At 44.2% G+C, this 27,010-nt stretch overlaps 1 protein-coding gene across 1 annotated transcript in view; it reads right to left on the reverse strand.

Moving 5' to 3' along the window:
- SVIL (supervillin) overlaps positions 1 to 27,010 on the reverse strand; it is a 110,762-nt gene that overhangs the window by 38,804 nt on the left and 44,948 nt on the right. The window contains exons 15-16 of the mRNA XM_068987115.1: positions 26,521 to 26,746; positions 15,842 to 15,971 (exon numbers count right to left, since the gene is read on the reverse strand). Of these exons, the coding sequence (XP_068843216.1) occupies positions 15,842 to 15,971; positions 26,521 to 26,746 (356 nt within the window). The remainder of the gene's footprint in view (positions 1 to 15,841; positions 15,972 to 26,520; positions 26,747 to 27,010) is intronic.

A 27,010-nucleotide genomic window follows, 5' to 3' on the forward strand; every position in this document is an offset into this window, starting at 1 on the left:
CCACCTGAAATAGGTCTGGCTTCCTATTTCCAGCTTGGGTTACAGATCACCACCAACAACCCTGGAACTTCAGGTTAGAACTTGGTTTTTCACTTGTTTGTTTGGAACACCAGAATATCAAAATGATGCTTTGTAAAAAGAAACAGGAAGAGAGAGACTGTCTTCTTGCCATGAATCTTCCAGAGTTTTCAAGTTTCTCTGTTTCACTTATCTAAGCTCAGTTGACTAGGAATCTTTGTTCATCATGCTCAAAGAGCACAGTTCGTTGAGAAAACCTTACCTACTATAGATTTTTATCTACATGGTCAACCATAAAGTAGAGAAAGCTGATTAGGAGGAAGGTGAGTTTTTAGAAGGTTTTCTGGAACTCACGTGCTTTTTCCTACAACAACTATTTTATATGGGCAGTTAGGCAACCAAAGTAAGCCCGCAAAGATGGCTTGTAAGTCACAGAATATCTGACATTGAGGCTGAACTGTGCTATAGACATAGCCTACATGTATAGTAACATTTCTATGTAGAAAAGGCTTACAAATGTTTCTCATTGGGGTTTTGGAGACAGTTGCTTCTTTAGTGTCTAAGCCCTTGGGGACATTATTTAGTCTTATTTGGTCTAAAAGGCAGAAGCTGGAGGATTCTCGAGGAGACGGAGGAGGACGGCGATGGGCAGGAAGGAGGCAGAGGTGTGGCCTGAGGAGATGACCAGGCAGGGAGCGGGGGCGGGGCGCGGGGGCGGGGCGCAGCGGCGGTGGGTCTGAAGGGTTAGGGGGGGGCGGTCAGGAGGGAAGCCGCCACTGGAGCCAATGTTAAGGAAAGCAAAGCATCGCCAGAGAGCAAAAGCGCTTCTGCCTCCAGGTCCTTCCTAGGAAAGGGGTCCTAAGGATGGTGATGACCCCGGTTTGTGCTTGCGCTTTAACCGCAGTATCTTCTGAGATCCGAGGAGGCCCTTTCTGCTGGAGCATCTGCTTTCAAACCACAGGCGAGCTCTCCTTAACTACTCTGTGGTCTCCCCAAGCTCCTCTTCCCATGTAAGGAGTTCTTTCTTAGATAAAAAGTCAACATAAATCAAAATGATCCTCAGGTTTTCCACAGACACAGTGGGAGGACCAAGGAGCCCTGACAGGGAAATTCATCCCTGGGGACTCGGTGATACTTTCATTCTCCACTGCTGTCGATCCCACTATGGCAAATTAGCTTCCCTTCTTTGCAGCCAAAGATGGAAAAGCTCTATACAGGCAACAAAAACAAGACCAGGAGCTGACTGTGGCTCAGATCATGAACTCCTTATTGCTAAATTCAGACTCAAATTGAAGAAAGTAGAGAAAACCGCTAGACTATTCAGATATGACCTAAATCAAATCCCTTATGATTATACAGTGGAAGTGAGTAATAGATTTAAGGGCCTAGATCTGATAGATAGAGTGCGTGATGAACTATGGAATGAGGTTCGTGACACTGTACAGGAGACAGGGATCAAGACCATCCCCATGGAAAAGAAATGCAAAAAATCAAAATGGCTGTGTGGGGAGGCCTTACAAATAGCTGTGAAAAGAAGAGAAGTGAAAAGAAAAGGAGGAAAGGAAAGATATAAGTGACTGAATGCAGAGTTCCAAAGAATAGCAAGAAGAGATAAGAAAGCTTTCCTCAGCGATCAATGCAAAGAAATAGAGGAAAAGAACAGAATGGGAAAGACTAGAGATTTCTTCAAGAAAATCAGAGATACTAAGGGAACATTTCATGCAAAGATGGGCTCGATAAAGGACAGAAATGGTTTGGACCTAACAGAAGCAGAGGATATTAAGAAGAGGTGGCAAGAATACACAGAAGAACTGTACAAAAAAGATCTTCACAACCCAGATAATCATGATGGTGTGATCACTCATCTAGAGCCAGACATCCTGGAATATGAAGTCAAGTGGGCCTTAGAAAGCATCGCTACAAACAAAGCTAGTGGAGGTGATGGAATTCCAGTTGAGCTGTTTCAAATCCTGAAAGATGATGTTGTGAAAGTGCTGCACTCAATATGCCAGCAAATTTGGAAAACTCAGCAGTGGCCACAGGACTGGAAAAGGTCAGTTTTCATTCCAATTCCAAAGAAAGGCAATGCCAAAGAATGCTCAAACTACCGCACAATTGCACTCATCTCACATGCTAGTAAAGTAATGCTCAAAATTCTCCAAGCTAGGCTTCAGCAATACGTGAACCGTGAACTTCCTGATGTTCAAGCTGGTTTTAGAAAAGGCAGAGGAACCAGAGATCAAATTGCCAACATCTGCTGGATCATGGAAAAAGCAAGAGAGTTCCAGAAAAACATCTATTTCTGCTTTATTGACTATGCCAAAGCCTTTGACTGTGTGGATCACAATAAACTATGGAAAATTCTGAAAGAGACGGGAATACCAGACTACCTGACCTGCCTCTTGAGAAATCTGTATGCAGGTCAGGAAGCAGCAGTTAGAACTGGACATGGAACAACAGGCTGGTTCCAAATAGGAAAAGGAGTACGTCAAGGCTGTATATTGTCACTCTGCTTATTTAACTTCTATGCAGAGTACATCATGAGAAACGCTGGACTGGAAGAAACACAAGCTGGAATCAAGATTGCTGGGAGAAATATCAATAACCTCAGATATGCAGATGACACCACCATTATGGCAGAAAGTGAAGAGGAACTAAGAAGCCTCTTGATGAAAGTGAAAGTGGAGAGTGAAAAAGTTGGCCTAAAGCTCAACATTCAGAAAATGATCATGGCATCCGGTCCCATCACTTCATGGGAAATAGATGGGGAAACAGTGTCAGACTTTGCTTTTTGGCTCCAAAATCACTGCAAATGGTGATTGCAGCCATGAAATTAAAAGATGCTTACTCCTTGGAAGAAAAGTTATGACCAACCTAGATAGGATATTCAAAAGCAGAGACATTACTTTGCCGACTAAAGTCCACCTAGTCAAGGCTATGGTTTTTCCTGTGGTCATGTATGGATGTGAGAGTTGGACTGTGAAGAAGGCTGAGCGCCGAAGAATTGATCCTTTTGAACTGGGATCTTAGAGTCCTTTGGACTGCAAGGAGATCCAACCAGTCTATTCTGAAGGAGATCAGCCCTGGGATTTCTTTGGAAGGAATGATGCTTAGCTGAAACTCCAGTACTTTGGCCACCTCATACGAAGAGTTGACTCATTGGAAAAGATTCTGATGCTGGGAGGGATTGGGGGCAGGAGGAGAAGGGGACGACAGAGGATGAGATGGCTGGATGGCATCACGGACTCGATGGATGTGAATCTGAGTGAACTCCGAGAGTTGGTGATGGACAGGGAGGCCTGGCGTGCTGCGATTCATGGGGTCGCAAAGAGTCAGACATGACTGAGCGACTGAACTGAACTGAACAGGCCAATAGGAAACAACCTCCAGATTCACTCAGGAAGATGACAGAGGTCAGCATCCTTAATCTTTTTAAGGCTCTGGGAGGACGGAGAGATGCAGGGTAATGGGGCAGGGGCAGGGGTGCGGGGAGGCTCTCCTTCCTTTCCAGGCACATAAAAATCAAGTCTGCACTGGTAAGATTCGGCTTAAGCCATGGACACAAATTTCTCCATCACTGAACCTATATATTTTCCTTTTATAGAACTCTCCTACAGAGCAGTCACAGTCAGGACTGATTTTGAGATCACTGGCAATTAAACTAGGCTAAAAACCATCTCCTAAAGAGACATGGTGACTAAATGTAATATATGATCCTGGTTGGATCTTTGATGGGATGGAGTGGTGGCTAAAACGGATATTACTGGGGGGAAATGAACACAGTTGGGATATAGTCTACGGATTAGATAAACAATGTGTCAATATAAAATCTCCTCCTCTTGAGGTTATGGGAGTGTGCTACAGTCTAAGGCTCTGTGTCCCCCTGCTCCCCACCAGTTCACATAGTGAATCCTACTCCCTAATGTGATACTTTAGGAGGTGGGGTTTGGAAGGTGATTAGGTCACAAGGCTAGAGCCGTCAAGAATGCCATTCGTGCCCTGATAAAAGAGGCCCCAGAGAGCTCCCTCACTCCTTCAGCTGCATGAGGGCACAGTGAGCAGACAGGGGTCTAAGAACCTGGAGGTGGACCCTCACCAGACAGTGACTCTGCCAGCACCCTGACCTTGGACTTCTTACCCTCTGGAACTGAGAGAAATAAATTTTTCTTGTTTATAAGTTACCCAGTTTATGGTATTCTGTTACAACAGCCCAACCAATCAATCCATCATTCAATCCAGGAGAAAAGGGTGAAGGGGGATGTTGGCAGCGGGGATGGGGGATGAGAGGGGGTGGGGAGGGGACAAATGCCAACAACTGGTGGGTCTGTTCAAGGATATATAAGAGTATCTGGCTATTATGACAACATTTCTATAAGTTTTAAATTTTATCAAAATAAAAAATTATCAAACAAAAACCCTTTCCCTTAACTTTCCTACTCATGATTGGTAAGATGACCCTGGTTCCAAGTAACTCTCTGAATCACATGCCCTCATAAACTGAGATGGACTTCCTAGGAAAACCTCATCAAATTTTGAAAAAGAGGATAAGTTTTCTTAAAACATGAAGTTTCAGGAGTGAATTTTAATCAAATCAATATGACACTTGCCTTAAAATATTTTTAAAAATATATAAAATGCCAAGAAAGTTTTCTTTTCCAAACACCTAGACTTTACGATTATATGGTGAACTCAGTAGAATCTCCCGAGCCCTGGGTGTGGTGGGAGGGGTGCTTAATGACTCACAAAAACAGTGTCCCCAAATCAGCAATTCCATTTCAGATTCTCCTGTAGCTCCTGGGAGAAGGTGATGGATGTGGGCCCTGGGATACACAGATATTCCAGGATTTAAAGTGTCCAGAAGTTTGCCAAATCTATGTTAGGGAGCACGCTTTTCATGTGCCTCTCGATGATATTACTAAACATAAAAGTTTTTGCCTTAACTTTGCCACTTAGTTGGGTTGCTCAAAATCCTCCTAATTCCCCTTCAGTTCAGTTATGACCAACCTAGATAGCATATTCAAAAGCAGAGACATTACTTTGCCGACTAAGGTCCGCCTAGTCAAGGCTATGGTTTTTCCTGTGGTCATGTATGGATGTGAGAGTTGGACTGTGAAGAAGGCTGAGAGCCGAAGAATTGATGCTTTTGAACTGTGGTGTTGGAGAAGATTCTTGAGGGTCCCTTGGACTGCAAGGAGATCCAACCAGTCCATTCTGAAGGAGATCAACCCTGGGATTTCTTTGGAAGGAATGATGCTAAGGCTGAAACTCCAGTACTTTGGCCACCTCATGTGAAGAGCTGACTCACTGGAAAAGACTCTGATGCTGGGAGGGATTGGGGGCAGGAGGAGAAGGGGACGACAGAGGATGAGATGGCTGGATGGCATCACGGACTCAATGGACACGAGTGTGAGTGAACTCCGGGAGATGGTGATGGACAGGGAGGCCTGGTGTGCTGCGATTCATGGGGTCGCCTTATCTGACCTTAAATGGCTCTATAATGTAACAACAAGTATATACACACACACACACATATATGTATGTATATATGACATATACACCTTATATATCATATATATATCTTGTATATATCATATATGTGCATATATATCATATATATATAATGAGGTATATGCATATGGTTTATTTATTCACTGTAGAAATGAATTAAAATGTATCACAAGTTGCTATTAAATTTTAGAATTCAAAATATGTAAACAGGTAACATGGACCTCTTTGTCCATGTACTTTTTGTTTTTTTCAGCTTAAGGCATCATGATTCTCTTATCTTGCTTTTCCCTTCAAAGTTTTCTCTTCCTTCATTTAGAGAAGGGCATAATTCATAGTAGAGTAAGCACTGTGTCATTTTTCAGGTTTTTCTAGGTCTAACTGATGAGATTTAGGATTTGCTGCAAGAGGGAGGGAGTTGGGGCAGAACAGGAATAGAAGCCCTACCCCTTCTAGCCTTTACTCTTTCAAACATAGATCTCATGAACATGGTACGGAAAGAAGAGGGGTAGGGGAAGAGAGAGGGAGGGAATGCAGTGAAACAGCTGGGAAGAAAGTTGGGTCCTAGGGATGAATAGACTTTAGGAAACTGTGCAAAGGGTTAATAGAGAATAACGTTTTCAGGTTACCATGTTGTTACTTACGGGTTTGTCTCCATACACCTCAGAAACCACATTTCATTAAGTGTTTCTGACACAGGAGGTGATACACAAGAGAGAGAACCAATGTGTGACTAGAATTAGCGTAGCTCTAAGGCTTAGGTCAGTCTAGTCAAGGCTATGGTTTTTCCAGTGGTCATGTATGGATGTGAGAGTTGGACTGTGAAGAAGGCTGAGCGCCGAAGAATTGATGCGTTTGAACTGTGATGTTGGAGAAGACTCTTGAGAGTCCCTTGGACTGCAAGGAGATCAAACCAGTCTATTCTGAAGGAGATCAGCCCTGGGATTTCCTTGGAAGGAATGATGCTAAAGCTGAAGCTCCAGTACTTTGGCCACCTCATGCGAAGAGTTGACTCATTGGAAAAGACTCTGATGCTGGGAGGGATTGGGGGCAGGAGGAGAAGGGGACGAGAGGATGAGATGGCTGGATGGCATCACTGACTCGATGGACGTGAGTCTGAGTGAACTCCGGGAGTTGGTGATGGACAGGGAGACCTGGCATGCTGCGATTCATGGGGTCGCAAAAAGTCGGACATGACTGAGCGACTGAACTGAAGGGTAAGATTCTTCTACAAGCGGAGAGCTTTGTAGATAGAAAAGATTGTGATCTGGCTTTAAAATTTTTATCTTACTCACTTTGAGTGAAACTACATCACAGGAAGAGACCGTAAAAGCATGTGTTAAGTGAAAGAAATAAAGTACGGCAACAAATCAGCATTCTCAGTTTTCAAAAATGCTGTCACCTTTCAAACCCTGTGCACTGTTAAGGAAATTTAGCTTTGCCACCTCCTTAAGTGATTTCTATCTATCACCAGGGCCCAGAGCCTCAAGTGGCCTGGACAAAACATGGAGAAAGATTTCAACTAGGTTTGGATTTCAAAGTGACCATAATTTGGTCTTGTCATCATTTACCAGCAACTAAGATAAAAGGAGGGCTTCCCAGGGGGGTCCGTGGTAAAGAATCTGCCTGCCAAGCAGGAGACACAGGTTCGATCCCTGGGTTGGGAAGATCCCCTGGAGAAGGAAATGGCAACCCATTCCAGTATTCTTTCTGGGAGAATCCCATGGACAGAAGAGCCTGGCAGATTATAGTCCATGCAGTTGCAAAGAATTGGACATGACTTAGCTACTAGAGAACAACAAGATGAGAGGAAGGGAACAAAGGGAAATTTATTTTGCTATAGCCCTGAGGCAAGCAGAGGAAGAAAATTTATCACGACACTTCTACACAACTATCAGAATGGACAAAATTCAAACAACTGACGCCACCAAATGCTGGTGAGGATATGGGGCAACAGGAACACTTATTCATTGCTGGTAGGAATGCAAAATGGTCCAGCCACTTTCAAAGGTAGTTTGGTAGTTCCTTATAAAACCAAGCTTACTCTTACCATATAATTCAGCAATCATGCTCTCTGATATCCAAACAAGTTTGAAAATTATGTCCACCCAAAAACCTCCAAAGGATGTTTATAACAGCTTTACTCATAACTGCCAAAAGCTTGGAAGCAACCAAGACGACTTTCAGTAAGCAAATGGATAAATAAACTGGTCCAGCCAGACAAGGACTATTATTCAGCGGTAAAAAGAAATGAGCCATCAAGGCATGAAAATACACAGGGGAACCTTAAATGCATATTACTGAATGCAAGAGGAGAGTGAAAAAGTTGGCTTAAAGCTCAACACTCAAAAAACGAAGATCATGGCATCCGGTCCCATCACTTCATGGGAAATAGATGGGGAAACAGTGGAAACGGTGTCAGACTTTATTTTGGGGGGGCTCCAAAATCAATGCAGATGGTGATTGCAGCCATGAAATTAAAAGACGCTTACTCCTTGGAAGAAAAGTTATGACCAACCTAGATAGCACATTCAAAAGCAGAGACATTACTTTGCTAACCAAGGTCCGTCTAGTCAAGGCTATGGTTTTTCCTGTGGCCATGTATGGATGTGAGAGTTGGACTGTGAAGAAAGCTGAGTGCCGAAGAATTGATGCTTTTGAACTGTGGTGTTGGAGAAGACTCTTGAGAGTCCCTTGGAATGCAAGGAGATCCAACCAGTCCATTCTAAAGGAGATCAGTCCCGGGTATTCTTTGGAAGGAATGATGCTAAAGCTGAAACTCCAGTACTTTGCCACCTCATGTGAAGAGTTGACTCATTGGAAAAGACTCTGATGCTGGGAGGGATTGGGGGCAGGAGGAGAAGGGGATGACAGAGGATGAGATGACTGGATGGCATCACCAACTCAATGGACGTGACTGTGGGTGAACTCTGGGAGTTGGTGATGGACAGGGAGGCCTGGCAGGCTGCAATTCATGGGGTCGCAAAGAGTTGGACACGACTGAGCGACTGAACTGAACTGAACGCAAGAAGTCAATCTGAAAAGGCTACACCTTGTATGATTCCATCTATCGGATATTCTGGAAAAGATAAAACTATAGAAAACAGATAAGTTTCCTGGGAGGGAAGGAGAAGAGGAGGGAGGGATGAGCAGGCAGCGCACAGAGGGGTTTTAGGGCAGTGGAAGGACTCTGTACAATACCACGATGATGGATACGTGTCATTACACACTTGTCAAATTCTTAGCATGTACTGTACCAAGAGTGAACCCAACTATAAACTATGGACACTGAGGGATAACAGCTTGTCAGCTGAAACAAATATGCCATCTAGTGGGGGACGTTGATAGTGGGGGAGGCTGTGGGCGGGGTAGGGGGAAGAAGGAGGTATGAGGGAAATCTCTATACTTTCTTCTTAATTTTGCTGTGAACCTCAAACTACTCTAGAAAAATAAAGTCTATAAAGAAGTATACTACATATACATATAACATGTGTATTATATAAGTATGCGTGAGTGTGCGCTCCAAGTCACTTCAGTCGTGTCCAACTCTTTGTGACTCTATGGACTGTAGGTTGCCAGGCTCTTCTGTCAAGGGGATTCTCTAGATAAGAATGAAAGTGAAAGTCGCTCAGTCGTGTCCAACTCTTTGCAAACCCAGGCAAGAATACTGGAGTGGGTTGCCATGCCCTCCTCCAGGGGATCTTCCCCACCCAGGGATCAAACCCGAGGCTCCTGCACTGCAGCCGGATTCCTTTATGCTGAGCCACCACCAAGCCCATGATGTAAGTGTACGTAGTTTATATTCAAAGACTTCAATAGGGTGATGGAGGCAAGGACTGGGAGTGTGGGATTAGCAGATATAAAGTAGTATATATAGGGCAGATAAACAACATGGATCTACTGTCTAGCACAGGGAACTATATTCAATGCCTTGTGATGAACCATCATGGGAAGGAATGTTAAAAAAGAATGTAAAAAGGAAAGACTTTAATAATATATCTTTTCTTTTAAAGTTTCACATTGACACTTCCCTGGTGGTCTAGTGGTTAAGAACTTGCCTTGCAATGCAGGGATGTGGGTTTGATCTCTAGTTGGGGAACTAAGATCCCACAAGCCAGGGAGTAACTAAGTCCACAAGTCACAAGGGAATCTGTGGGCAGAGCAATGAAGTCCGTGCGCCACAGTGAGAGTCCATGGACCTCAGTGAAAGATCCTGCGTGACGCAACTAAGACCTGAGACAGCCAAATAAACAAATAAATATGAAAAAAAAATAAAGTTTAACATCGACTTATTTCCCCCCTTAGTGACGGAACAGCAGGTTTGCTCCAGAGTTTATCCTCGTTTTTGAAGTGGACACTGGCTGGTTATGCAGGGCTAGGTTGCTATAGACCTTTACTCCTAACTTCAGGGGAAAGGAGTTGAGGCAAGAGCAAGAAAGGCCTCTTTTGGGAGAAGAAATGGGGTGTTTCCATTTATGAAAATGCCAAATGAAGCAGGAGGATCCTCCAGACCCTCCCTCTGGCTGAAACCCTGTGCCTCTCCCTCAAAGACCAGTTTGTCACCACTAGTCCTAAAGGGACAGGACAGTCACAACCTGAGAGGCCACCTGACTGGGCGTGGTCCCTGAGCTGATGAGACAGAGGCCCTAAGACGGGCATGACCGGCCAGGTCCCACAGACGAAGGCTGACTAGCACCTGGGGGTCGTCGTGGCAAAGGGGATGCCACCACTTTTTCTAACAGTTTTGACCCCAGGGACATTCCAAGGGGAATAAAAGCCAATTGTCAGTATTTCTAGCTTTAAACATCATTGCATATTAGGCACTAACAGAATTCCTCAGCCCAGGCTAGGACTCCCTTCTGGTCGAGCTCAGACAGGGTTGCAGCAAGGTGGAAGGTGGGGAAGCAGGACTGTGGTTTCCATGACAACAGCGCCATAGCAGCCAGCTTGCATCAGGACCACGGCTTCCACCTTGTCTCTTCCACGCCCCCGAGTGCTTCCACCACCTCCTCCTACTTGATCAAGGTAAGCAAGATAATCTGTTTCCTGAACTGGAGCCAGGAACACCCTGGGCTCCTGACTCAATTTAGAATATTAATTTACAGGATTATGTGGTAGTTTGAATGGGAGAGGAGTTTGGGGGAAAATGGATACATATATATGTATGGGTGAGTCACTCCGTTATGCACCTGAAACAATCACAACATTGTTAATCAGCTATAAAATACAAAATGAAAGTCAAAAAGAAAAAAAAAAACCCACAACATAGATTAAAGGGGAAACTTTCCTCTTCAACCAGTTTCATGACTATGAGATGGATTAATACCATAAGTCTCCCTAGAGGTCTGAGCCGAGGTTGTGACGCATGCGTGCTCAGTCGCGTGTGACTCTGCGATCCGCGGACTGTAGCCCGCCAGGCTCCTCTGTCCATGGGATTCTCCAGGCGAGACTGGAGTGGGCTGTTATGTCCTCCGGGTGACTGACCCGAAATACATGAAGTAATTACATTTATACACACACACACACACACACACACAGAAATGCAGCAAACGAGTTACTTTCCCAAATGAAATAAGTTTCTCCCTGCCACTCAGAAATTGCAATGAGGCATAATACATTTAGGCTTTTCCTCACCTGATTAATAGATACAAAAGACAGGTATTTATGGGCAGCAGGTAGAGCAGGAGAATAAGTAGAAGCGTATACAGGTTCCTATAGAGCAAAGCAAGAGGATTAGAGATGAGAAAAGATGATTCATCAGAGCAGGGTGGAGGAGGGGAAGGACAAAAACAAGGCTTTTTCTCACAGAAAGTTAATTTACTCATTGCAATTTCAATTCTCTTCCCAAGACAGTCCTTCCTACCTGTTTTATTTTGGGATGCTAACAGAAATTCCCACACAAGCACAGTAAATATAACCAAATCAATTCTGTGCAGTACCTGAGTTATTGGCAAGATGACTGCAATTTACACAAGATATTCAGACAGGGGATCCCTGACTCTCATGGACCATTTTAACATTGAATATAAACTATCTTCTTTAAGCCTTTCACGTTTTCTCCATGACTGAAACAAAGTTTCAGGATTTTTTGATGGTGGCCATTCTGACCAGCGTGAGATAGCTAATGGGAAGCTGCTGTATAACACAGGGAGCTGAACCCAGTGCTCTGTGATGACCTAGAGGGGTGGGATGGAGGCTCAAGAGGGAGGGGACATATGTATACTTATGGCTGATTCCTGTCGTTGTATGGCAGAAACCAACCCAATACTGTAAAGCAATTATCTTCCAATTAAAAATAAAATGTAGAAAAAGGGCGGGAAACAGGATAGCTTTCCATGCTGGATTGAGGTGACATCTCCTCTCAGGCTAAGAAAACCAAGCAGAGAGGGGTACCCAGGGGAACCATCTAGGATGAGAGCTACACGTGGTGAGGAGACCTGTGTTAGAGTCAGGCTTACCCAAAGCAGATTAGAAATGTCATTATCATCTGTAAATCCTCCTTCTTCCTACAGGTTAAAACAAACAGGAGACGTTGCAGAGTGTCGGAAGAGTAGGGTCAGGTTATGGTGTCACAAGCATTTCCCAGAACTCTGTGCTGGGTTCCAGGAGGAGCGTGCACATGCCCACACAGTCAGGTGGCACAAACAAGTGAGCTCATCCCCCATCCTAGGTGATTATCTGTGACCTGGGGGCCAGATCAACCACCCTCCGCACCCTCCTACTCTTGGTCCTTCAATTGACTGCATGCTCTTGAAGTGTAATTTGGAATTTCAACGGCACAGGCAATTAGAACACAAATGTGGCAGACTGACCACCTGCCTAGAATTTTCAGGGACTTGTTCTGAGGACAGCACAGAGCTTAGCTTGATTCACTGACTTGATACTTTGATGAAAGCACAGCCAGGTATCAAATCCTAACCTGTGGCTCAGACACAAATAGGGGGTCGAAACCACAAACTCTATAAAAGGTTCTGACTTCCTGGAAAACGCCTACAACTTTGGATGGTTATCTCGACCAAAGGGCCTGGGAGTCACTGTCTCTGCCTAAATATTAAAGTCAGGCCAAAATGGGGTTGGAATTTTAAATAATGATTTGGGGAAAATACATAACTGCAATTTAGGTGAAACAAAGAGACTTCTGCCAAATCCCTTCTTTCAAACTTTGCTTTGTTTCATTTCTCTCCCTCTTGGGATGGGATGACTGGCTCTGAAAGGATCATGTTCCTGGTGCTGTGAGCCCAGCCAAACCTACAAACTATGGTCTTTACCATCTTTAGAACTAATTCTATATGCTACAAAAGCAAAGATGTATAAGTCAGGTTAGCATTGTCCTAGACTAAACCAAGCGCAAGAGGAAGGAAAAAGGGACAGCAAGAGAAAGAACCCAAGCTATTTGCTGTAGGAAATGACAGGGGCAGCAAGGTAAATAGCACTCTTAAGTTATAAACCATCCATCCTAATTTTAGGGGGATAAGTTTGGAAAGTAAGGAAGTGATGTTAAGTTACATCGTCTCTTGAGACACGATTGATCTTTTTGTAGGGAAAGGAAAACACTAGCTTATTCCCCAAATTGATTTATGGACCAAAAGAATACATTTTTTTTTAACCTTACAGGACCCCAAATGAGATGCCAGTTAGAACACCAAAATTTTGTTTTGTTTTGGGACAAACCCTTCAACAGAAAGAAAAACAAGTTAAGATTTTCAAGGCATCCCTCACATCTTTTTTAATGTGGTTACACAACAATCTCTAATTACTCCTGGGTTCACATTATATTTTTCTTGGATGGAGCAGATTTTCACAGGGGAAGTGATTTATATAAAGGCCCATCTCCGTTTCCTGCCTCCTTTGCTTTTCACAGGCTGTAACCCGTGGGACCCTGCTTAGCATACACAATACAAGCTTGAGGAGGCCAAACTGTAAAATGTTTGGTAACCACGAATATGTGCCTTCAGTGAATTCAGAAACTGCAGGAAGTGCTGACCTGACAGTAAATCCAGTCCCTTTTCCCTTGGAGGAAAAGATGGAAGGTTCCAGAGCTTGTGCCCCTAGCAAGTCTGGCTCCAACCCAGGCAGCCAGATCCTAACCGCATGGAGCACGTGTCGTGAATGTCCTTCCTTCTTCAGAGAAGCATTCAGACACCCAGCAAACCTTGGCCATGTCTCAAATTCCCTGCCTGCCTTCCAGCTGCCCCCGGGACTGTCTTAAGGCAGATCAGGTTCAAGGCAGCTCTTCTACCACATCTGAGCATGGCTAACGTGTGGCTGAAATACACAGCCCACCCTTGGGAAGACATGAAACAGAGGGCACTTCAGAGGCCATGGGAAAACCACATGACCTCAAGAGAACCCACGATTTCCCAATGCCTGCTACAGAAGCCCAAAATAGATGGGCTTATTTTAACTTCAACGAGCTTATTGTCTTGGGCCAAAGTGAACTAGGTTAGGAGTAGGAGAGCGATGATGAGTTCACTGCTGGTGCAGAACCCCTGAGCCCAGGACAGTACTTCCCACGCAAGCCACGGCTGCTGTGGGCAGGGTTTACTACCCCAGGGCCGACTGCAGTTACCTTCTCCCATCTCTTGCCTCCTGAGAATCTCAGTCTAATGTTAAGGCTGTTCTGATCACATCTACTATTCTGAGCCTTTTGGTCTACCCAGCTTCTGCCAATCCCTGTCCCCTAAGTGGGGCAAAGTGTTGAAAATGATTCTACTATTTCTAAGAAATCTACCTGGCTTTTTACTTTGTGGCCATCCTTTTTACCATGCCATGGGGGACCTGCTTGGGGAAATTTCTTTGCATCTTTCAACATGACCAAGAGTTAAGAACTAAAGTTACCTTGGAACCAATACTTTCAAATCAAACTTTTACATAAAGTTTGTGGGCAATGGCAGTCAATCATTGGAGGGACCTAGTTTTCCTACACTTCTGGATCTCATTCTGGAAATACAGATTTCCTATGTAGGCTCTTTAATATCCAGTCATATTTAAGAGATTTGCAAATGGCTGAGCGTTAACTGTCTTTAGTGATTATCTTTGAAGTCATGTCTGACTCAAAAGAGAGAATTCAAACTGCTGTTCCAATTTAACCTAGGAAAACACAGAAGAGCCATAGGAAATAGTGTCAGAACTCTGTCTTCCTGGCCCCACGGACACACCTCCTTCTTATGTACATTTCTGAGTGCATCAAGGTCATGTTCATCACTTCTCTCTTCCACGGAGGCTTATTACATTGTTTTAGAGCTGGAGGGGGTCTAGGTGATCATCTGGTTGGAACCATTTTTCCTTTTTGTTTGAAGGCCTGTGACCCTAGCAGTTGGCCAGTGGTGTCGCACAGCGCCCACACTGCCCCCAGCCAGCAGGTGCATTCGCCATCACAGGGCCAGGCAGCAGGAAATCACTGTTCACTTTGAAAGTGTGCACTGACTGGTCAAAAGCTGGTCATTATGACTAGTCATTTAACAACTCATTGGTACATTTGCATATGAAATGCTTGCCCAGATCGACAGCAGTGTTACTGAATTTTCTTGAAACTTGTAACATAACATACTTTGCTATACTTTCTCAATAAAAGGCTTACCTGATCATCATGGACATGACTTCTGTGACATGCCCTCACTGACCACAGCTGTGTCCTCTTGTATATGCATGTTTTAAATCTAGGCCTAGGACATTCAAACCCATATTCTATATGCAACTAATAAACAGTTAGCAGTCAATGAAGTTTTCATTCTAAAGGCTTTAATAAGGTGACTTCCTGGCAGTCCAGTGTTAAGGGTTCCATGCTTCCACTGCAGGGGACCCAGGTTCAATCCCTGGTTGTCAGAGAATTAATATCCTGCATACTATGTAGTGTGATCAAAAAATATACACACATATCTACATCTATACCTACATATATAGATGTCAGTTTGGTTCAGTTCAGTTGCTCAGTTGTGTCGGACTCTGGAACCCCATGGACTGCTGTACGCCTCTACAGGTATAGGTATATAGATATAAAAGGGTTTAATAACACTGTAAAATCAGACTTCATTTTAGAAGATTTGAAACAGATAAAAGTGCACACTTCCAAATATAGGAACCTGCCTGCCGATGCATTAGGTATGTGGCACTGTTCCCAATTCTAGGGCATCTCAAGACTTCAGCTGGTGATTAATTGAAGCGGCTGTGGGCAGACTTTAGGTGTGGACCCTAGTGGCAAGAGAGAGCTGATGCGTCCCAGGGTAGTAACTAGTTAAGCTGTGCATGCTTGCCTGGTGGGTGCACATCCAAGCGTGACGTTAGTTAGAATGCCTTTTCTGAGCACAGACAAGGTTACCTTCTTCTTGAGTGACTGCTCCGTTTCTTGGATGTGCAGGCTGCTGGTGATGGAGGCTTTGCCGTATTCCTGCTTTCTGTTGAGTCTGTTTCTCCAGTCTTCCTCACCGCTCTTCTTCAACAGTGCTAATCTAAGAAGAAGACATGCCAACCAACAAGTTCAGCACCAATCCTTTCTTGGAAAAGAACCACAATTTAAGGAAGTTAGCCATAAGTAAGAAAAGACCATAGCTGCCTAATTTAAATCTTTCTGAACGGCATTTATTTGGAAGAAAGTATGTTTGGAAAACTAATATAATTATACTATGTAGAGTATTATATTTTCTAAGATGGTCCCAAAGGTGTGAAAGTTTGATGGAAAAGCAAATCTGAAGCCTGACTTCCCAGATAAAAGATGGAACATCATTTTACCAAAGGAATATCTCTGTTTTTGCCCTGCCTTTGGGCTGAGGGCACAAAAGAAAATAAAAATAAATGTCCCCAGAGAAAAATGTCTTCTAGTGACCCCTTCTGGTCACATGAGGAATTAATAGGTAATGCCAAAGGTGGATGGTACTTATTTGCAGAAAATATAGCAGAAATGAGTTTAAGAATTTAAAGCAACAGAATATAGACAATCTCTGGGTATCATACGTTTATAATTACAGGTAAAAGCTGATTTAAGAATGCTTCTGTTCTTGAATTCTAAGTCATGCTATTTTCTTCCAAATGAACTTGGTCTTTCCAATCTGCCTTCTTAATACAGAAACTTCTCTAGAAACCCATTTTTAAAATGATCACTCCAACTTTCCTCAGGAGATAGGTATATACAAAAAAAGAATCTAATTAACTCAGGTCTTTATCTAACCTACTTTAGGTCAACTATGGTGTCACTTGATAAAAAGCTGCTGGGATGTGAAAATTTGTGAAAGGTTATTCTCATGAACATAAGGCTGTTTCAGTCTTGGACATTTAAGTTGGACAAACACAGGAAAGATAAAAGGCACAGAAGTGGTAATCATTAAACTCATTTGAGCTTGTGCTCAAACAGTTTAAAGATTGGGGGGAAAAGTGACTGGACCCTTTCCCTTGCAGCTGGATCTGCTGGGCTGGGTCTTTTAAACATTTCATTAATACATGTCCATGAAGAGTGTATTTTAAAGCAACATATAAGCCCTATTTTGGCTGTTAAGGCCTGTCAAGTCCCTTCCTTACTGGTCACAATGGAGCCTGAACTAAATGGTCTCTAAGGCCCTTCGACCAAGCGCCCCGACTCCATTAAATAATGGAATTGGAGATGGGATGAAGCATATCAGAGTCCTCATGGAGATAACCTAAATGTCCATCAACAGAGGAATGGGTAAAGAAGATGCGGTACACATATACAGTGGAATATTACTCAGCCATTAAAAGGGATGGAGGAGTCTGTCACACAGAGTGAAGTAAATCAGAATGAGAATAAATACCGCATATTAACATATGCATGTGGAATCTGAAAAAACTGGTATAGACGATCTTACTTACAGGCAGATGTAGAGAACCAATGTATGGATACCAAGGGGGAACAGGGGTGTGGGGTGAACTGGGAGATTGGGATTGACATGTATGTACTACTGATTTTATGTATAAAATAGATGACTAATGAGAACCAACTGTAGAGCACAGGGAGCTCTACTAAGTGCTCTGTGGTGACCTAAACGGGAAGGAAATCTGATAAAGAGGGGATATGGGTATATGTATAGCTGATTCACTTTGTTGTGTAGCAGAAAGTAACGCAACATCATAAAGCAACTGTGTTGTTTTAGGCTAAGTCATGTCTGACTCTCTGTGACCCCATGGGCTGCAGCACACCAGGCTTCCCTGTCCTTCACTATCTCCCAGAGTTTGCTTAAATTCATGTCCATTGAGTCAGTGATGTCATCCAACCATCTGTTGCCCCCATCTCCTCCTGCCCTCAATCTTTCCCGGCATAAGGGTCTTTTCCAATAAATTTTTTTTTAATTGAAGGAGAGGTATGTCACACTGTACAATAAAAGTTCAGTTAAGCAAATAAGAAAACAAGTTTTACAGTAAATATGAACCCATGTACATCTACAAATTCATGTATAATCATATTGTATACTTGTCTATTTCTTCAGTCAAATAAGGAAGGTAAGCCAGGAAGACTTTCCAAAGGGTGCAAGAGCTTCAAACTCTGGACCTTTCCCCTCATCCAACCTCTTCCTCTTCTTCCTTCCCTTCCTTTCTCTCTATGTGACTGCAGATAAGACCCAAATGTCTACTCTACGAAATTATCACTTATCTGTGATATTGTGATTTATAATATACACTTGGTTATTGTCCTCTTTGCAGGTACAGAGCTCCCACAACTTGGCATTTCCTAAATGATGAGAGTGATAAACGTGTCAACTTATGTGAATGAGATGACCTTTAGAAGCATGTATGTGGGGATGTGTTGCTGAGAGAACCAAACATGTGATTAGATGGTTAGAACCTTTAGTCCCACTCCCTGACCTCCAGGAAGGAGAAAAGGGCTGGAGAGTAATTAAGTCACTGCCCAATGGTGACTCAACAAAATCACGTCTATGTGATAAAGCCTCCACAAAAAGGCCAAAGGACAGGCTCCAAGAGTTCTTGGTTTGGTGAACACGTGGAGGTTTGGGGAGGGTAGCACACCCAGGGAGAGCATGAAACTCCACCCCCTTTCCTCACACCCTGCACGGTCCGTCTCTTCTAGCTGGCTGTTCCTGAGACTGTTTTTTAAAAAGTTACTTATTTTTGGCTGCGCTGGGTCTCTGCTGCTGCTTCGGGCCTTTCTCCGGGTGCAGTGAGCGGGGTCTACTCTCTAATTGCAGTGCACGGGCTTCTCACTGCAGTGGTTTCTGCTGTTGCAGGGCACAGCCTTCAGGCACACGGGCTCCAACAGCTGCAGCACATGGGCTCAGGAGTCGCGGCTCTTGGCTCTAGAGCTCAGGCTCAGTCATCGTGGCGCACGGGCTTAGTTGCTTCATAGCATGTGGGATCTTCCTGGATCAGGGATCACGTCCCCTGCATTGGCAGGCAGATTCTTATCCACGGTACCACCAGGGAAGTCCTACATTCTACTATAAAAACTTGAGGTCTAGTAAATTAGAATATTTCTCTGAGTTCTGTGAGCCCCTCTAGCAAGTGATTGAATCCAAGGAGAATGATGTTGGACCCTCTAGGCTATATCTGGGTAATGGGCTGGGAGCATAGATAAGGGCCTGGACTTACAACAGGTGTCTGAAGAAGGGGGGAGGGACTGTCTTGCAGGACCCAAGCCCTTACCCTCTGGTTTGATCCTATCTCTGCGTAGACAGCGTCAGAATTGGGTGGAATTGCAGGACACCCAGCTGGTATCAGACAACTACTCAGTGGTGGCGGGGGGAGGGGGAACCCCCTTGGAAATCAGAGTCAGAATCTTGTATCTAAGTCAGGGCCCGTGCTGTGCTGTGCTGAGTCCCTCAGTCATGTCCGACTCTTTGCGCCCTACGTGCTCTCATTCAGCCCCAGATTCTATCATTTGTGATGCTTGGCAGTGCTCTGCCCTCTACAAGGGCCAGTTCACGTACTTGAAAAGAGATTCTAAATCCCCTTAAGGGTTTCCATCTGAAGATCAGACTATATATGGACTAAGATTGATCTTTCCTCCAATTATTCTGAAATGAGTCAGTTTTCTTCTAATAGGAAAAATAATTGAGTAAAATCAAATCATGAAAAAAAATCGAGAGCATTAGCATGCTGCAGTAGAGCCTTCAAAGTGTCTATAAAGAAGACTTCCAAAAAATAAGCATGCCAGCACTTTCACACCCACACAATTCATCATCTTGTGAACACAGACATGTGCTTCATTGATATTCTCCTTACAGCTCAGAACCAGCTTTCTTACTTCACCCTTGACCCACCGGTAGTTATTCATCTTGGCTACCTTACCTTTAGAATCAGATTAGAGTCCAAGTGATTTCAGGGAAATTAAAAAAAAAAAAAGTGCAGCCTCAGAAGTTGGGTTTATGATCTACTCTGGGTCTTTAAAGACATTCTCAAAAATAAGATCCCAAATATCTGAAGCAATGGCAACATCATCTAAAGACTCATATGCTTTCCTCACAGCTCGCACTGTGCATCTCTTCTAGCTGGCTCTTCCTTGGTTACAGTCTCTTCTTTTTTGACGAATTAATTTATTCTCGGTTGTGAGGGGTCTTGGTTGCAGTGTGAGGGCTTTCCCTGGTTGTGGTGCATGGGGGCTGCGCTCTAGCTGTAGTGCATGCCCTTCTCATTGTGGTGGCCCCCCTTGCTGGTTACCTTAGTGGCTGCTTTGGGAATGGAGAACTGATTTAGAAAAAGGCAAAGCGTGGGTCTTTCATCACTCTACGGTCCACCGTGTATTCTGCTAATGTGCCCCACGACCTCTAAGAGCCCAGATATCGTTATCCTGAATGAGGCAAGGGTGCACACACAGGCCAAGGATGTCACTCACTCAGGTCACCCTGCATGTCACGGGGGCAGGGAGCTATGGTTCCATCCCGGGCATATCCTGCCTCCCATCCTAGCGTGTGGCTTGTTTCACTACTTGTGTGTGAGCTCACCAGGCATGTTTTCACTCTCATGTGTTAGAAACTGCATTGTGTATATATATACACACTACACACACACACACATATATATATATATATAGTGTATTGTGTGTGTGTGTATATTTATATATATACACACACATATATATTTTTTTCCCCTGCTGGGATGGCCTTCGAAGAATTCGTCCCTTCCAAGAACCTGAAATCTTGCTTCTGGATATGCTGGCAGGGTCATTCTCAGGATGACCTTTGGAAGTCTCACTTCCAAAGACTACAGAGTAACCAAAATAATATGGAAGAAACTGAGCTTCACTTGAGCCCACACGGTACTGAGTCCAGCCCAAGCCTGCACAGTGCAGGTAATAGAAAACTTGAAATGAACACACACTGAAACACACATGTATTATTCCCGTCCCTCTTGATTTCCTACTTGGTGTTGAACAAGCTCAGGAAGGTGGGGACCTTTCCAAACGCCTTCTCTCCTGCAGTCTCACAACCCTCCTGACTCCCTGCAGACCCACTCTGCACCGCAGAGGGCTGGGGAGCTGAGTGCCTGGTCCTACATGGGTGCCTGCTGTCACTTCAGTTGTGTCCGACTCTTTGCAACACCGTGGACTGTGACCTGCCAGGCTCCTCTGTCCATGGGATTTTCCAGGCAAGAATACTGGAGTGGGTTGCACTGCCCTTCTCCAGGGGATCTTCCCAAACCAGGGATCGAACCTGCGTCTCTTGGGTCTCCTGCATTGGCTGGGGAGTTCTTTACCACTAGCGCCACCTGGGAAGCCCACATGCCATTAATTACTGCCTATCTATGCAATTCAAACAACTGTGAGTGCTTTCAGCATCCGCCAAGTCCAAGTGCTATTTGCAGGGCTGGGATGTTGAGAACTGGGCATCTGCTTAGTATATTACTGCTTAGTTCACTACTACCCGTGAGTAGTCCCCGGTTATTTACCCCAAGACCGGGCCCAGGGCCACCACGTGGGTATCTGCCGGGCCACTGGGGAAGTGGCTCTCCCTCCAGCCATAGCCCATGTGTTCTCAGCAGGCAATACTGGCCCAAGGCAGGACATTTCAGCAGCACTGGTCTGAGAGCCTGACTTGATTGGAACAAGTTCTGCAGGTTCACGGCAGTCAGCATCGAGTCAAGTGCGGGCCGGGCAGATCGTATGCCTCTAAGCTGCTGTACAGTTTTTTCTTCCTCCTTTAAAAATGTCCCATTTCAGAGAATCACAGGTACCACACAGACGTGGCTGAAAAGAGCATGGACTAGTCCTTAGACCACATCTTGGGTCATGGCTGATTTATAGGCTGGAGGAGTGAACTAATAGGTCTTTTAAATGAGGGCAAATCAAAGATCAGAAAAGGAGGCAGCAAAGGAAAAAAGGCATTCCTGCCCCAAGCTCTTACATGAACCTGGGGCCCTCTAGTGGCTGAACTCTTGAGGCTGCAAAGAACGAAACTCCAGTCTGGCTGAGTGGATGGTGGGACTCACAGGGAACACAGGGGACCTCCGCCAGGGCCTTAGAAGGCAGGAGTCATAGGCTCACCAGAGGCACAGGTGGCCTCTTCAACATTCCTGGGAGTTCAATACATCCTTAAGCTCCATCAACATCCCAATGGAAAGTTGGATCTTTTGCCTTTTTTAGTCATATTCTCTGCCCCAAAGTGAAAGCACAGATGCAATGGTTTCATAACTGTGGAAATAAGATTTCTAAAAGCCTAATCTACTTTTAAAGAGGTATCAAAGATTTTATCCTTAAGCAACACAAAATGTATCTGATTTACTATGGTTTTCAAAGAAGTCCTCCATTAGGGACAACTTAAACCCAATACTTTGGCCACCTAATGCGAAGAGCTGACTCTTTAGAAAAGACCCTGATGCTGGGAAAGGTTGAGGGCAGGAGGAGAAGGGGACAATAGAGGATGAGATGGTTGGATGGCATCACCAACTCAATGGACATGGGTTTGGGTGGACTCTGGCAGTTGGTGATGGACAGGGAGGCCTGGTGTGCTGCGGTTCATGGGGTCGCAAAGAGTCGGACACGACTGAGTGACTGAACTGAACTGAAACCCAAACCATGTAGGCTGTTATGAAATAGTGATGCTATCAATTCGATGGGGAAAGCAAAATATATCCTCAACTTTAGGCTAGTTATGATCCAAATTTGACATTCTCCATGTCAGAAAGATGAAGAAAGATAAGGAACTTACAGATATGTTTTCTTGAGCAACACATATATTGTAAAAAAGAGGAAGGTATGGAAGAGTTCCTCTAATTTCTCAGCTGCTACGCTTTTCTAAGTCTCAGTTTATGCCTATGAAACAGGGATATATTGGCTCCTTCGAAGGGCCATCTTCAGCACTCTGTGATGTCACATGAGAGAAATACAAGAGGTACCTCTGTGGGCCTCGGGAGAGGGGACTTAAGATGCTCAACTCCTGGGTTTCCCTGGTGGCTCTGTGGTAAAGAATCTGCCTGCCAATGCAGGAGACAGGAGTTTGATCCCTGATCCAGAAAGATCCCCCATGCCACAGAGCAACTAAGCCTGTGCACCACAACTACCGAGCCTGTGCTCTAGAGCCCAGGAACTGCAACTATTGAGCCCATGGGCCTCAACTACTGAAGCCCGTGTGCCCTAAAGCCCATACTTTGCAACAAGAGAAGCCGTCGCAATGAGAAGTCCGTGCACCCCAACTAGAGAGTAGTCCCTGCTTACTGCAACTAGATAAAAGCCCATGCTGCAAAGAAGACTCAGCATAGTGAAAACTAAATAAATAAAATTATTAAGAGAAAAAATAAAAAGTCAATTCCAAGAAAATCTCTGAGTCCAGAGAATTTGCCAGTCCATACCGCCAGCTTTAAAGAAACGAAAACAAACGATGCTCAAGTCCTGAGCAGGAAAGAGACAGAGATCAAGGAAGACCAAACTACATCCTCAGGCTGTAGCTGTTTAGAAGAAATGATGAAGGAAACTCGCAATGGCCAGAGTCTGGTCTCCAAGAGTCTGAACCGCAAAAGCGAAATTCGAAACAAGTGATGCCAGGAACACACGAACTGAGAAAATTAGTACAGGAAGAGGATGGATTCTTCCTAGCACTGTTGTCTAGTTAGAATTTCTGTCCTCCAGGGAGAACATGTTTGCTGCTAAAACATTCATCTGCACACACAGCAGCCCTGCCTCATGTACAGAGGGAGAGAGACTAAGACCAGCCCCTATTAGGGTTGGCACGTGGTCCCAGGGCCCCTGGAATTCAACCTCTCCTATGGTGAAGCAGGTGATCAGAGGAATTAGAATAAGGTTTAAAAGGTCTACTTTATATGTCACCTCAAAGAAAGCAAAGCCCAAATAAATATTATATGAGGGGCTTTCTTATTTTAAATGGTCAAGCTTCATAGTTATTTAACAAGAGGAAGGACTAATGTCCCTCCACTTCTTGGGGAAAAGCTATTGTGTGGATTGTAAAGAAGTATGTAGCTCTTCTATTTCACCGAAGTGCAAATAAAAGTACCATTGAGGTAGGGGGAAAGATCTCTGGCCATACATATATTTTGTCTTGGCAGAGTCTATTACCAACGTAGATGCTAAATAAAGTGTCCCTCTTTTCTTTTCAAATGTGCAGTTTGTCAAATAAACTGAATAGCTGAATATTTAAGAAGCATTCTTACGATCAGGGTTCTGGACAGACTGTGGCCGGGAGCCCCTTGGGTCTGCGGGAAGGACTGTCTCTCGCCGGCCAGAACGTCCATGTGTACACAGTTGGTTGGTTTTTATCCTCTTTCCGGGCAGCTAATAGCAACCTTACAGCCACCCTCCAACTCCTCAGACATCCACAAGCCTGGGTTAGGAAGCTGCACCTTTATAGCATCTCACATTTTTTTTTAATTCAGAATTTTACAGTAGAATTAAAACTGCTTTCAGAAAAAAAAGAAACTAAGATTTGCTAAACACAGGCAAGTGAGCCAAGAATGACTGCATAGCAGTTGGACACAGAACTTCATTAGACATCCTAACAGACAGAATATACCCCAAGATGGGAAATCTCTTTCCAAAGCCTTTGAGAGAAGGGAGTATATTAGTATTTTCTACTGGAATTTTACCCCAAGAATGTTTTCTGGTGTGTAAAAGATCAGAACTTGTGTATAAGTGATATTTATCATTAATTCCCTTAAATGATACTTCATCCTTTTACCTAATCAGTTATCAATAGTTGGGTCTTTGGACGGTGCAGAGAAAAGGGTGCCCTCCTACACTGTTGATGGGAATGTAAATTTGTGCAGCCACTATGGAGAACAGTATGGAGGTTCCTCAAAACACTGATCCAGCAGTCCCACTCCTGGGAATATAACTGGAGAAAACACTAAGCCTACAAAAGCCATGCCCCACAATGTTCATAGCAGCACTATTCACAGTAGCCAAGACATGGAAACAACGTGAAAGTCCATCAGCAGAGGAATGGGTAAGGAAGACGTGGTGCATATACAATGGAATACTACTCAGCCATAAAATGGAGTGAAATGTGGGCATTTGCAGCAACACGGATGGACCCAGAGATGATCATACTAAGTGAAGAACGTCAGACAGAAAAAGACAAATACTATATGATATCGCTTACATGTAGAAGCTAGAAAATAATACAAATGAACTTATTTATGAAACAGAAACATACTCATAGAAATAAAAAACAAACTTACGGTTACCAGATGGAAAAGCAGGGAGATGGATAAATCAGGAGTATGAGATTAACATGTATACACTACCAGGTATAAAATATCAATAGATAAACAAGAACCTACTGTATATAGCACAGGGGACTATATTCAACATCCCATAATAACCTAAAATGGAAAAGAACCAAATCGCTCTGCGGTATACCTATAACTCACAACAACATTGTAAATCAACTATACTTCAATAAAGAAATAGTAAGGACTCTGGATCAAGCCCCCTGTGAGCTGGGTTTCCGCGGAGGAGGACTTCATGCCAGAATAGGCCAAACACCTTCTAGTCAGCTCACCCCAACATCCAAGCCCCCTCAGTTTTCTAGGCATTCTTTACTGTGAATTTTAAATAAGCAAAGGTGGAAGAAAATAAGCTTTAGCATTCTCATTAATTTGTTGGTTAAAAAAGTCTCCATCTATCTAACATTTTGTGACTATTATTCCAAGGTTTGATTTGGAAAAAATGAATGAAGAGTTTTCACTGTGGTTTATTACGTTGTCTTAAGTAGTTGGAAATGTGCTTAGAGAAATCAGTCTTGCCAGTGCAGTTCAGAGGAAGAAAACTTCTGAAAGGTGGAGGTGCTAAGGGAGGGGGGGTGAGGATCCAAGTGGGTGGAGCCATACTTCTGCCAATCAAACTAGGAAATTGAGGAGAAGCTTCTTCACCCAGTCCTCAGGTCACTTACATCTTTTGCTAGAGGCTAACAAGGAAAACACAACCCCAAATATTTAACTCTGATTCTTTGTACCTGCCCCCTTTATCTCCTCTCAACCCTCCATCACTGTTTTGAATGAAATGAGGTTTTGGTGTTATTTAATCCTCAGATGCAGTCTTCACAGCTATTACCTGATATGAAATGTCTAAATGCATTGCAGAAGTCATCCATTTTACTTTCTGTAACATAAACAAAACTTTGATTCAAATCCCAAGGATTTGCGTCCTAAATCTGAATTTATCTCCAATCCCTCCACACATATTTTCCATTGAAAGATAGTCACAAGCAGTTGTGCATTCAATTTCAAGCCATGCAAAACTGAAAGGAAAAGAGCCACAATCTCTGCTTCCATCCCTGGCTGGTCAGAGAATTTAGTATTAAAAAAAAAAAAGAAAAGAAAACAGAAGCAGCAACCAAAGAAGCAGGCGAAAGTCTCTGTTTGTTTCCTCATAGAGTTTTGAACCAGCACCGCCCAACTTTATCAGTCCAGACACCAGGATGAACGTGGTTAGCTTTCAAACTTCCCGGAAGAACAGCATATTCCCTTGTGTAGCTGGATTCATGATTTTCTCCCATTGCCTGTTCCTCAGATCTTTGTCTAAAAGCAAGCTGTAAACTGCCCATCCTTCCCCAACAGAATTCCTTCTCGGTCATGAAATCTCATTACCTTTCTTTAATGGACATGGTTTTGCTGGGGGAGTCGAGGCTGCCCTCCACTGCCGGGGCTTTGATCTCTCCAGCAGCAAACATCGCACACGGGCTCTGATACCGCTTCTCCTGAGGCTGTTCAGAGGGATCCTGCGGCTTCCAGGACATGGGGGTTGCAGACGGAGCAGCCGGTTTCCCAGCAGCCGCGCCAGTCTGCTCAGAAGTGGGTTCCCCGAACTCCGCCGCTGGGAAGGAAAGGAGCCCTGTCAGCACTTACTCCCCCGGGCAAACATTCTTCCAGCCCTTCACCCCCGGATGATCCTGCACTTAGAGTTCAATCGTGGGCACGTGGCAGGTTACCCAATCCCCTGGGGTTTATGCAAATCTGGGGCACGCTCTGGTCCCTGAGAAAACCAAACTTCCCAGCGGATGACCCCACCCAGTGACTTGTTCTGTGACAACTGGTCTTCTCCTATGTGCCAGACACAGGAAGTTGGTTTGGACGACAC

The sequence above is a fragment of the Capricornis sumatraensis genome, chromosome 15 (genome assembly GCF_032405125.1).
Source record: "Capricornis sumatraensis isolate serow.1 chromosome 15, serow.2, whole genome shotgun sequence".
Taxonomy (NCBI): domain Eukaryota; kingdom Metazoa; phylum Chordata; class Mammalia; order Artiodactyla; family Bovidae; genus Capricornis; species Capricornis sumatraensis.